The sequence below is a fragment of the Mus caroli genome, chromosome 6 (assembly GCF_900094665.2).
Source record: "Mus caroli chromosome 6, CAROLI_EIJ_v1.1, whole genome shotgun sequence".
Taxonomy (NCBI): Eukaryota; Metazoa; Chordata; class Mammalia; order Rodentia; family Muridae; genus Mus; species Mus caroli.
This window is the reverse complement of record NC_034575.1, coordinates 111406791-111420309: the sequence shown is the minus strand read 5'-3', so window position 1 is coordinate 111420309 and position 13519 is coordinate 111406791. Positions and strand designations below refer to the sequence as shown.

At 40.9% G+C, this 13519-nt stretch overlaps 1 protein-coding gene across 7 annotated transcripts in view; it reads right to left on the bottom strand.

Moving 5' to 3' along the window:
• Positions 1-13519, bottom strand: part of Zfand4 (zinc finger AN1-type containing 4) — a 65424-nt gene that overhangs the window by 13429 nt on the left and 38476 nt on the right. For 6 of the 7 annotated variants that reach the window (XM_021165735.2, XM_029478825.1, XM_029478824.1 and 3 more), the window contains 3 exons: positions 11631-11775; positions 1874-3046; positions 1241-1295 (listed from right to left, as the gene is read on the bottom strand). In XM_021165735.2, the coding sequence (XP_021021394.1) occupies positions 1241-1295; positions 1874-3046; positions 11631-11775 (1373 nt within the window). Of the gene's footprint in view, positions 1-1240; positions 1318-1873; positions 3047-11630; positions 11776-13519 lie in introns of all 7 variants that reach the window. The other variant, XM_021165737.2, reaches the window with a different exon arrangement.

Genomic DNA, 13519 nt, shown 5'->3' with positions numbered 1-13519 from the left:
TTTCGAGACAGGGTTTCTCTGTATAGCCCTGGCTGTCCTGGAACTCACTTTGTAGACCATGCTGGCCTCGAACTCAGAAATCCGCCTGCCTCTGCCTCTGCCTCCCGAGTGCTGGGATTAAAGGCGTGCGCCACCACGCCCAGCTCCAAACTACTTTTTAAGTGCATGTAATCCTCCTGCCTCAGTTACTCAGTCTCAGCCTACCCAGGAGTTACAACTATAGGTACATGCCACCCAGCTTGCCCATCAAGAAGTTCAATAGCCAATGAATTAAAACCTTTAGTCTGGCAAAAGGAAAAGCTACAGAGAACTAGTAGTGGATGTGTCGTGGCTGCCTAACATGGGAATGTATGCAATGCTATGAGCCTATACATTAAAAAGGACTAAAATCCAGGGTTGTTGGTACATGCATGGAATCTAGTATCTGATAGATTGAGGCACGATGGTCAAAAACACAGACTGATGAGCAGGGCACAGTGGCACAGAGGCAGAAACAACCCAATGGAAGTTTAAGGGCACCGTCAGCCTAGGCTGCACAGGGCCCTGTCTCAAACAACAACAAAAATACAGCTAAGAAGACTTTTTCTGCGCACTTTACCACAATGAGAGCCCTGGTAAAATGTAAACAGATGTGTCAGTACTTTATACGCTTAGGCCTCACAAAGAGAAGGGAAGCAAGTCCTATGTGTCTCTGAAAAAACTAAGTCTACAACATGGCAGACTTTTACAACTCCAGAACTACAGAGGGCACCTCCTAGTGAGTTTACTGCCACAGGTCTGGGTATTAAAACACAAAAGGAGGAGATATTAAAGTCTTGCTTCCTTCCAAGGCATCTTCAGTGTGCTACCACTGGAAGAAGAATGAGTTAGAGCCACTTTTGCTACTGTGTATAGAAAGGGCTGGGCTTAGAGATTATCCTTGCCTTTGTTCAGAAATAATAAGTTCATCAAAAAGAGCTTCTTACCACTCCCCCTTGATATCGGACCAAATATGGAACACTCCTCAGGGCCCACCCAGCAGCCCACTACAGCTTTACAATGGCCAGCCTCCAGTGAAGGGGTTAATTCTTCTATTATGCTGTCTCTTCACAGAGACATGAAATACCAACTTGAGATTGTTTATTCCTCTTGCAGCCAGATCACATACTGATTTCTGGAATGAATCATTTGGGGGTGTCTACCCTGTTCATACTATAGAGAACTCTCTCTGTCCCCTTGAGAACGCAGTGAAGTGGCTTACCTATTCTCTTCCCTGCTGCTGCATTACTTCCATTCATTCCAATACCGCGGGCAGACTACAATTAAAACACAGAACACCTGCTGAGGTGAGTCAATGCAGATTAGGTCACCAAGCATCAAATACTTTAGTATTCTGTTACTAAAATGCAAGTGGGCACCCAGTATATAGCATGTGCTCTATTTCTGTTTAGAGTCTCTTGAAACCTAATCTCACTTCTTGTGCTTACTACTTATCCATAAAAGAATAAAAGTTGGTGGCTTAGGTAAGAGTCTGGATACTGGAAAAAGACTTAATGAAACAATATCAAACTGAAAACTACAGAGCACTAGTGAACACGGCAGTGATGGCTGTAATTCCAGCACTCAGGAGCTGGAAGCAGGACCAAGAGTTCAGGGTCATCCTCCAAGTCCCAGGTCAGCCTGAGCTACATGAAAAACCTGTCTCAAAAAGGAAAAAAAAAAAAAAACAAGCATCAAATAGATTTCCTACAAATTAGACAAGTATTTTAGTAAAATTTATGGGAAAGCAATTCAATTTCAAGCATGTTTATTTATATAAATAAAACTTTTAACTTTGAGATAGTCATGCTGTATACAACCAACTAGAAGAACAAACTGAAAAGATAATACTTACTAGAAAAAAATCTGTAGGTTCTGACTGGGGAGAACTTTTCCTAATGTTTTCATCCTGAAAATGCTGGAAGTTTGTAGACAAACCAATTCCAGAGGACCGAAGCCTGCATGCCCCATGGGTGCTCTGCAAACTGTCTCTGCTTGCACTCCGTGCCAGTGAAGCCAAAAAGCCATTATTGTTTACACAACCAACAGGCTCTTTGGAAGCTTTATTAGCCATTTCTGTAATATCTCGGGCTTCCACTTTAGAAATAACATCAGATCTTTTTCCAGGCGAATCGACTTTAACACCACGGAAGCGAGCAGTCCTAGAGAAAGAAGAATCTGCTATGGTTCGAATGTCCAATTCCCGCAGGGTGTTTTGTGAAGTAGACGCTGAGGGGTTGCCTGACTCAAAGCATTTTGACTGTCTCTGTGGCTTCACCAGAGGATTATGTAGTGACACTGGTGCAGCACAGAGAAGAGGTGACAGGAGTCTGTTCTTGTGAGAGCTTGGCTCTCGGTGGTTAAGAACTGCATTGTCTCCTGGATCACTGCTCAGCACTCTTGCCACGTGGCTCAGAGGCTGCTCTGCTGCCCTCAGTCCTCCATCACCTTTAGAGAGTGGGAACTCTGGAGTTACCTTCCCTAACCCTTCTACACCACTGCTCTGCTCGGCACCGTTTCCTTCTGCAAATGGAGCAAAAGCACCTACTTCTGGCAGGAGCAACTCATCAGCTACACATTCTTCTGACCGTGGAAACAAGACAACATCATCCTCATTATTAGATAACAAGTTTCCTGAAAGGTGCTTGGTCCGCCTAGACAGGGATGATCCAAGGTGAAGAACAGAATCTGCGAGCTCTTTGTCACTTTCCAGTTCTATATGGGTCAACTGAGGAAGCAGTCTGATACTACTCGTGGAGTGAGATAACATGTTAATCTCCCAATTGTCATCATCCTTCAGCAGCTCATTCCTGAGAGATGACACTGGTCTATCGGCAGGGGCCTGAGCTGCAGGACTTGGGCCTGCATTCCTGGATGTTTCAGGGAGATATGCATTCCCAGAAGGTAAACAAGACTGCCCAATATGAGGGAGGACTCTTAGCAATCTGTGCCGGGCTGCTGCTGTAGAACTGCTGGTCGGCCGAGGAGCTAGAGGTGGGCGAGGTTTTACCTTGACAACTTTCTTAGGCTACAAGGAAAGAGTGCACATGTAATTCCTCAACATAGTTATTTCCATCCATCAGCAATAATCAGTGGAGAAAATGTTACTTACCATATTGCCATTCTGTTACCTCAATTTACAGTGCTCAAAAAAGCTGGGTGTGGTGTCACACCTGTAATGCTAGCACTTGGGAGGCAGAAGCAAGATGTATGTCATGAGTTTGAGGCCAGCCTGCCTGGTTTACAGAGTCCATTCCATGCCAGCCAAGGCCACAAGATGAGTCTTTTCAATACAAACCAACAACAATGAAATGCTTTAAAATATTAAAAATCTTAAGATTATGACTGAGAAGGATTTGTTATTGAGCATAATTTTCTGAAGATGTTAAAGAAAAATAATTTTGTTTTATTTTCCTCACAATTAATTCTTTCCAAGGCTTGTCTTAAGAAGATGTTGCTTATGTGACATGGCATTCTTCCTTGTAAGCTGACTGTGTGGATGTGTGGAACTCAGAAAAAAAGTTAAGCACACTAACGTGTGACTCAGAAGGCTGTCTTGTCCCTTCAATGGCTTCTGTGGACTTGTGTTTCAGGAAGGGTTCCCCCCACCAAGGGTTCCCGTCAGTTATGCCTCAGCTACTTCCACAGCTGAAATGGTTTCTACTGAGCATCTCCTTTTCCTCTGAGTCCGAAATGTACAGATCCACACCTGGCAGGGGGTACATATAGAACAAGGAATGATCCTTTTTCTAAAATGGAAAATAATCTCTCATGCAGAGTCACTAATGGAGTCCCTGAGATGAGATCTCACATGTGTTATCACAGCTCCCTGACAGAGAGCTCGGGCCTGTCTTGTGATGACATTGGGAGCAGCCTCTATGACGTAGATGTAGTGTCTTAGTCACAGCACAACTGCAAACTCTACAGATGCACCTAAAGTCACTGGACTGGACGTGTCCTCTCCTGACACAGCATCTACACTTAACTTATCACGGGAAGAGTGAAGTTGAAAGCTTAAGAGAGGAGCCTTAGCTCTCAAGCATGGGGATGGTCAGCAGACACAGGATGGAAGTCTGGTGACACTCCAGCAGCCTGGCCTATAAGAAATACACACAGAAAACTCAGTACGTCCTGTAGAGAAAAGGTGAGCTGCAGCAGCTGCACAGGATGGAAGGAAGCCCCTTGGAAGGTGAGCAAGCTGCACTTTTACTCTGAAGTCACTGTCTTGCCAACCTACAACTATGTATTTACAAAAGAAAATATATTTTTTTAAATGATTGTTTTCTAGGCCTTAGAAATCAACAACAGTTGCCAAAATCTAAATAACAACATACCCTCCCAAATAAACCCACAGACATCCCAAGAGATCAATAATACAAGAAAATGAAATTACCCATGACTCCAATTGTCAACAACAGGGAGATAAAGACTACAAACTTGGAGTTACTGTAAGGTTGAACACAAACTTTGAAGGCTCAGATGTAAAGCTTCTATCTACAGTAACAAGCAAGGATGTAGAGCTGCAAAACAAAGAGGTAGGGCATCCTAGGGCTGACAGAACAAAAGTAAAATTCCCACCTGTGTAAATACTAAAACAGGTGTAATATCTGGGATATGAGAATGAGCTAGCTGAAGGCAAAAGGAAATAACCTGAAGTTGTCTGGGATCCATGCTAACAGAATGTTAAGGAGGCTATACTGTGCAGAGAGGGGGTAAATTAGATGAAAAAGAATCCATGTAAGAGCTTTTTACTGAAGGTAAGTAAAGAAACACGAAAAGGAAAGGTAGGACCCTAAAGAAAAACAATGCATGTGACAGAATTAGAAAACCCACCAACTCTTTCTTCCCTGCAATGGGCGTGCCAGTGATTAAAACCAAACACAAAGCCGGGCGTGGTGGCGCACGCCTTTAATCCCAGCACTCGGGAGGCAGAGGCAGGCGAATTTCTGAGTTCGAGGCCAGCCTGGTCTACAAAATGAGTTGCAGGACAGCCAGGGCTACAAAGAGAAACCCTGTCTCAGAAAAACAAACAAACAAACAAACAAACACAAACACAAAAAGAGCCCCCTTGAAATACGTTACCTCCCTACATAACATCCTTACTTTGTGTATTAGCCCATAACTCTTAATGCTTACCCAAATAACATTGTAAGAAAAATAGAAAAGGAGGTAACATATCCATATTAGAATAAAACAGAAAGTGAGAATCAGAACATTTTAGCACATACAAATTCTCCCTTAACACAATATAGCAAAAAACTACCACAGTACTCCAATCTAAATTAAATATCTTTAAATTGACAGAACCTGGTAACACACACATGGAGTCTCAGCACTCAGTAAGGTAAGACACAAAGATGGAGAAGTTAAAGCCAATCCAGGTACATAGAAGAACCCAACTGAAAAGTAAAATTGAATATAAGGGGTGTGCTGATTTGAGTAAGAATAGCTCCCATAGGTTCACAGATTTGAATGCTTAGAGGGTGGCACTATTAGGAGATGTGGCATTCTTGCCCTAGGTGTGACCTTGTTGGAGTCCACTGGGGGTTTTAAAAGCTCAAGCCAGATCCAGTGTTACTCCCTCTTCTTGCTGCCTACTGATCCACATGTAGAATCTCAACTTCTCGAGCACCATGTCTGCCTTTGTGGCACCATGTTCCCTTCCATGATGACAATGGACTAAACCCCAGAAAACTATAAGCAAGCCCCAGTTAAATGCTTTCCTTTATAAGAGTCTCTATCGTCTGCCGGGCGTGGTGGCGCACGCCTTTAATCCCAGCACTCGGGAGGCAGAGGCAGGCGGATTTCTGAGTTCGAGGCCAGCCTGGTCTACAAAGTGAGTTCCAGGACAGCCAGGGCTATACAGAGAAACCCTGTCTCGAAAAACCATTAAAAAAAAAAAAAAAAGAAAAGAAAGAGTCTCCATGGTCGTGGTGTCTCATCACAGTGAAGGAACACCGACTAAGACATGGAAAGACATAACATTTTTAAAATGAAGTAATTTATAAAGGGAAGTGGGGTGAGAAGTGTTGGTGAGATGCCTTTCTAACTGCAGCATAAAAAGGAAGGCAGCTGAAGATCAGCGTTAAAGCCTAAATGTCTCCTATCTGAATAAACCATCACTTGACAAACTGCAGAAACGATCCCTCAGCATGCTCTTAAATTATCACTTGTCTTTTTTTTTTTTCCTTAAGTTTTAGAGTTGTAAAAATTCAGTACTTAGAAATCTAACCTTTCTTTCCTTTCCTTGGAATTTACTAAGATATGCATCTAACCAAAAGATATGGGGAAAGTTTAGTAAAAAGACTCTTAGCAGCCATGGCATCAACACTAAAACATCAGTAGGGATATGAATAGAAAAATTATTTATGTTCCATTTCCTTTAAAAATAGAACTGCTGTTCATCTAAACAATGGAGACAGAATGGAGAAAAGAGAAAGTCAACTAACTTTTGTAACTGTCACTTAGCCAGCATGCAGGAGGCAAAGGGGTGAGATGGGGCTGACATCTGAAAAGCAAACATTAAAGAGCAGTCCAGAAGCTGAGTGGTGCTGCTGCTGCACCCCTTTAAGGAGGATCTCCATGAGTTCGAGGCCAGCCTGGTCTACAGAACCCAAGACAACCAGGGCTACACAGAGCAACCATGTCTCAAAAAACAAAACAAAAAAACAACCAATAAAAGCCGGGCATGGTGGCGCACGCCTTTAATCCCAGCACTCGGGAGGCAGAGGCAGGCGGATTTCTGAGTTCAAGGCCAGCCTGGTCTACAAAGTGAGTTCCAGGACAGCCAGGGCTAAACAGAGAAACCCTGTCTCGAAAAACCAAAAAAAAAAAAAAACCAACAACCAATAAAACTAAACAAACAAAGAGCCAGCCAACAGTAGTCCAGGACAGCAAGCATCATTCCCTGACCTTTGTGATCAGCACAACATTACTGCTACAGATACTTGTCAGATCACGTAGCAAGTGCTCCGTAAGATGAACAAACCTGTCATGATTTTCATGGATCATGGTTCTCATTCCAGAAGAAACCAAACTGATAAAACAACAAAAAAAGGAATTATCTCATCTCTAAGCAATCAATCAATAGAATAGATCTTATAGATACCTGTCAAACTTTTACTCTGAAGTTAATAGAATAAACTGTCTTTTGAATATATATTGGACACACATGGAAAATATCAGATCTCTACTAATTAAATTCTAAACATCAGAACTGTAAATGATATTGTCTGATTTCCATGCAATAAAACTAAAAATTAAACACACTGAAAAGCTAAACAAACAAACAAACAAACAAACAAACAAACCAGCCACCAAAACTTACCTAAATCTACTCAACCACTTTGGGGCTAACAAGGAAATTCTAAACTGATAAATTGACAATATTACCAATTGCCATAATGTTTCTACTGTATAAAGAATACAACTTTGTGTGACATTTATTTCAAAGCAGTATAAACTATATCGAAACCATAGTGTAACTCAGATGAATTAAAACTGAGGGATAATTTACAAAACAATGTGCTTCTACTCCTTAAACTATCTACTATGACTGTCACTTGTGTACCCACTGCTGAGCCCACCAGGCTCCAATGGACAAGTCCAAACTCATGGGTCATAGACAGCCCCAATTAAACTCAGGGGTTACAACACAAAACAGACACAGGAGAGATTTGTGGGTATGAGGGAGATTGGACAGGAATGGTAGGGAGAGAAGGGAGGATTACTAGGCATCGTGTACATGTGCCAAATTGTCTAAGAATAAATTATAAGTGTGTGTGTGTGTGTGTGTGTGTGTGTGTGTGTGAAGCCAAAGTCCCAAATGGGTATTTGTACCCGTGGCATCTACAAGTCCACTAATAAGTGAATGAATGAACAAAACATGGTACATACATGCAGTCTAAAAAGAAAGGATATTCTGACATGTGCTGTACCATGGGTAAGCCTTAGAGATGTCATACTAATTAAATAATCTAGCCACAAATACTCTATTCATAGAAATGGGACATGGAATGGCACTTGTCAGAGGTTGAAGGGAGGGGACTAGGAAGTTGGTTTTAAAGAATACCAAAAAAAAAAAAAAAAAGAGAGAGAGAGAGAGAGAAATTTAAGAAAAGATCTGAAGACTAATTGAACAAAGATGAAAACATTCTTAACACACTAACAGGGTTACATTTGAAGACAGTTAAAAGCTCGCATGGTTGCACATCCCTGCAGTACTGACATACAGGACATAAAGAGATTTATGAGTTCAAAACCAGCCTTAACTACATAGTGGGTTTGCCTAGGTTATGGGAGACTCTGTCAACTAAATAAATAACTAAATAAGATGGATAGTAAATATTATATATTTTACCATTATTTAAAATAAAAATAAGTTAAAATACTAAGTGATAGTATCCTCTCTGTGAAATTCATTCAATCTTGCTGTACGACAGAAAAGAAAATTGAAAATTACTTCCCTTTGATGAATAAAACTCCTAAGGAAAATATTTAGAAACAAACAGAAAACTCACAACCAAGAGTGGGTCATGTCAACAATGCAAAATTATCTCATATTCCTAAAAAGTCTCCTAGCCCGAATGACCAGAACTGTCTGATCCAATGTGTAACCTATTTCAACCTTTCTTCTCTGACCTATGAGTTACTCACAAGGGTGTTTTTAGAAATTTACTCTTTTTCCAGATATATATTATTGATTCCCAGTTTTATTCTTTGTAAACCAGAGCATTTTTGATTATTTGAATCTTTCTGAAATTTATCAGAATTTATTTTTTGTATAAAGTACTGTATTTTATTTTTGTTTTTCTTTATTTTTTGATAACTGTTCTAACGTCTCCCTTTAAAAGTAAGGCACATTGTTTTGAGTGAAGCCCCGTGCAATGCCAGCTGTACCACGTGAGTTGATAATATCCTCGGTCTCTCAGAAACCTCTCCAGTTCTCTGCTCTACCTGTTCTGATAAGAGTGGAAGTCTTTGAAGATAAGCATGCATCTATTTCTTGTAGGTTTTGCTTCATATATGTCACAGTTCTATTACTACATAAATAAAAATTATAACATAACTTTTTTGGTCAATTGTTCATCATATAATTAAAAAATAAGATCTTATTTCAAAAAATCAGATGAGTTATAGATTTAAACTAGAAAGAAATAATCATCTCAGAGTTTTGGAGAAAACCATAAAAGCATTACCTTCACAATCCTGTGACAGGAAAGTGTGCTGTAAAAATTATTAAATACTAATCATAAAGGCAAACCTGCCAAATTATAATACACTAAAATTAACAATATGCATCAAAAACAGGGTGAAAGAGTAAGGCATGGAGTATTAGAAACTGCAAGCCATCCATCTGACAGAGATCTTATATCACATATATATATATCCTGGCTGCTTTGAGACAGGCCTCATGTCACCCAGACTACATGCAAGCATGCTACACTGAGGCTGACTCTGAACTCAGATGATGCTGCCTTCACCTCCCGAGGCCAGGGAGTACATCATTACACATTTTAAATGCATACAAACCAATAAACAAAAGCATGGTAACCTAATTTTAAAATGAGCAAAATATGTGGCAATGCACAAAAAACAGAATTTTAACCAAATTTAGAATCAACACTTTTTAAGTAAACATTGTTTGTTATAAGAAAAATTAAATAAAAGCCAATACAGGATCCTAAGAATGGTTAAGATGAAAACAGTGGTGACTGTAAGTGTAGGCAAGGGCAAGGCACAAACCGGAGCTCTCCTGCTAGTGACAGAGTCTCACCTGCCTCTAAACCTATGCAAACCGTCACTGTAACTTCTGTTTGTCTGTTTTGAGACAGGGTCTCACTATGTAGCCTAAACTGGCATAGAACTTATTTAGGCAGGCCCTAAAACACATGATCTTCACCCTAAACCGCACCAAGGATGCTGTGACACTCACCAAGTACCTGGCTATACAGCATAGAACAGGTTATCTTTCCTATGACTCTAAGGTTTCTACTAAGTATACAATCCAAAAAATAAAAGTGTGTATCCACGCCGGGCGTGGTGGCGCACGCCTTTAATCCCAGCACTCGGGAGGCAGAGGCAGGTGGATTTCTGAGTTCGAGGCCAGCCTGGTCTACAAAGTGAGCTCCAGGACAGCCAGGGCTATACAGAGAAACCCTGTCTCGAAAAACCAAAAAAAAAAAAAAAAAAAAAAAATGTATAAGCATACTCCAAGTGGCTATGTTAATAAAAGCCATAACTCGTGTCTGAAGACATTTATAGTGAACTCACATACATAAAATAAATCTTTTAAAAAAAAAAATCCATAACTCAGACACCTGAATGCTTATCATAGAAAAGAGAAACAAAAAAAGATTCACAATGTAGTATAAATAATATTTAAAATAAATTTAAAAGAATTTTTACAAATTTTCCAGAATTTTATAAAAGGCTATATTGTCTATGTTTCTATTTATATAAAGTTTCATAGCACACAAAACTTAGTTGTGGAAATTTTATATATATATAATATATATATTCTTTATTTTAGGAAAGATTATGAAAGAATTTTTTACAGAAAGAGGCAGGGGAATGAGGTGTGGCCATGCATGCCTTTAATCCCAGAACTCAGAAGGCAGAGGCAGAAGGATCTCTGTGAGTTTGAAGCCAGCCTGCTCTATATAGTAAATTCCAGGACAGCTAGGCAAACACATTGAGAGCCTACCTCAAACAAACAGAAGAAACAGGAACTACTTTGAGTTATGTCTAAATAAGTGCATTTATCTATAAAAATTCATCAAGCAGAGCCTAAACGTTACTACTATTATTTTTAGGGGTGATTTGCCATGGCATGCACGGGGAAGTCAGAGGAAGTCACATCTCTCCTCCTACCTTACTAGGGATTGGCCCTAAGGTTGAAGGTTTATGTGGCAAGGGCCCTAACTTGCTGATCCATCTGGCCCAGCTCCAAGCATTACTTTAAGACTTTATGTATTTTATATGGGGAGGCACTAACAGAGTGAAGAGAAAGGGATAGTGCAATTGTGTGGGGTGGGGGAGAGAGCAGAAATGAAGAGAGACAGACTTACTTAGAAACAAAAACAACTGTCAAGAATATGGAAGACTGAAGTCTTACCCAATGCTTTCACTTTGGGATGACTTTAGAAAACTGGCAGTTTCTATTAACGCTAACCCAGTAAATATCCTCTAGGCACGGTGGGCACATACCTAGAATCCAAACATTCGGGAGACTAAGGCAGGAGGATTGCTGGGAGTTCATGGCAGGTCTGGGCTATCCACTAAGTTCTGGACCAGCTTAGGCTGTGATGTGCCTTTCTCAGTGTCCGCAGATCTTGAAATCACATTTTAAAATAATTATTAAAAGATTAAGCTATCTTTTAGTACCCTTTCCAAACTATAGCTATGACATCTTAAGGATGAATTATGCTAAATGTGTGTTCCGAGACTAAAAATCTTAATATTCATTTGTCACATCTTAATAAATAAGTTGAGGCCAGAAACGTGAAATGAGTAATATTTTATCGTTTTCCACAGTTACCAGCAGCCCTCAGTGCTGTGAGCCCTGCCAGTGTAAGGGAGAGAAAAGCTTGGCCAAGAGCCAACAGCTTCACCTTTTTGCTGAGATTCATGTTCTCCATCTTAGCCTTCAGCAGCTTCATCTTATTCATAGTTATAGAGTTTTCAATGATCTGTTGCCCAGAAGGAGAAGGCTCAGCTTCCTCATCCTCATCTGTATACAAATTATACACAGAACCACTGCAAGGGAAACGATAAGTGCTTAGAACATGCGTGCTACCTGCCAAGTATCCTATGTACAGTAAAAGTCCTATGTACAGTAGCAACTATAGATCCTACCAGGTGTGAAACACTAACTTTATTTTGTCACTGTAAATGAAAAAAATAAATTTGAAAGCATTTCTTTGTCCAAACTGGCCTCAAATGTAGTACCTAGCTGAGGATAGCCTTGCTCTCTCTTCTGATCCTCCTGCCTCCACTTTCTGATTGCTGGGCATGCCACCCACACCAAGTTTTATATAATTCTAAGGATTGAATTTAGGGCTCTTGTGTGTGTTAGGCAAGCATGCTCTGTATTGAGTTCCGTATCCAGCACGTTCAAACCACATTTTGGAGGTTAGGGACACCGTTCACTGGGTAAACTGCTTGCCTTGCAAACACAAGTACTCAAGTTCAGTTCCCAAAACCAAAGGTAACAACGTGGCTTGTTTGCAATCTTAGCACGGGGAAGGCAGGGACAGGCACATACCTGAGGCTCACTGGTCTGCAGGTCTATCCTGCCCATAGAGTTTTAAGCCAAGACTATCTCAAAACAGAGGGTGGACAGCTCCTGACGAACAAACCTGATGTCTACTTGTGGTCTCTGCACGCAAGGGCACACATAAACTTACACTAACACACACACACACACACACACACATTTCTTAGGAGAAAACTATTAGGAAAGCGCTGCATCACTACTTGACACTGCTGAGCTGCTCCAAGGTCACGGCAGGCAGCTCCCTGACAGCACTGCTGGCTCTCGCTCTTATCAGGCACTCCTCACAGATTGTTTCTTTACAAAAACATACAAGGTAGATATTATATCCCCTTTTATTAATGCAAAACTGCAAGAAAGAAATGATGGGCCAACAAAATGGTTCAGGGGGAAAGGAGCTTGCCGCTAATCCAGATCCCCTGAGGACAATCCAAGCACTCACTGGATGGAAAGAGAAAGGTGTCTTATCTGCAAAGTGTGCAGTGGTGCAATCCTCACCCCCAGCACTAATGAACGAAATGTAAACAGTTAAAGCCCAATGTGGTGACGCAATCCCCCGCACTCAGAAGGTTGAAGCAGGTGGGTCTCTAAGTTTGAGGCCAGGCTCGTCACTATAGTAAGCTGGAAGCTAGCCAAGGCTTTACAGTGAGATGCTGTCTTAAAAAAAAAAATCAAAAACAAAAAAACTAATGTTTAAAAATAATATTTCTATTTACTCTTTATATTTCAATGTATTTTTATTCTTCTCATTACTGTCCTCCCACCTCCTCCCAGATCATCACTAGCTTCCCTATACATCCAACTTCATGTTCTCCCGCTCTCAAAAGACAAACAAAAGCCATGGAGTCCAGTTTGTTAGCCTACCCCGGAGTGTGGTTATTAATATGTTTGTGTTAGCCTACCCGGGAGTGTGGTTAATCTATGCTACTTCATTGAAGGAAATTGATTTTCTCTCTCCCAGAAGCTATTTGTTGTGAATAACTCCTTGGCTAGGGGTGGATCTTCTAAATGAAATGCACACATCTAAAGCTTAAAAGCTAACACTCACGTCTGAGGAGACCACACACACAGTGTCTGTCCACGTCTGAGGAGACCACACACACAGTGTCTGTCCACGTCTGAGGAGACCACCCACACAGTGTCTGTCTGTCCACGTCTGAGGAGACCACACACACAGTGTCTGTCCACGTCTGAGGAGACCACACATACAGTGTCTGTCCACGTCTG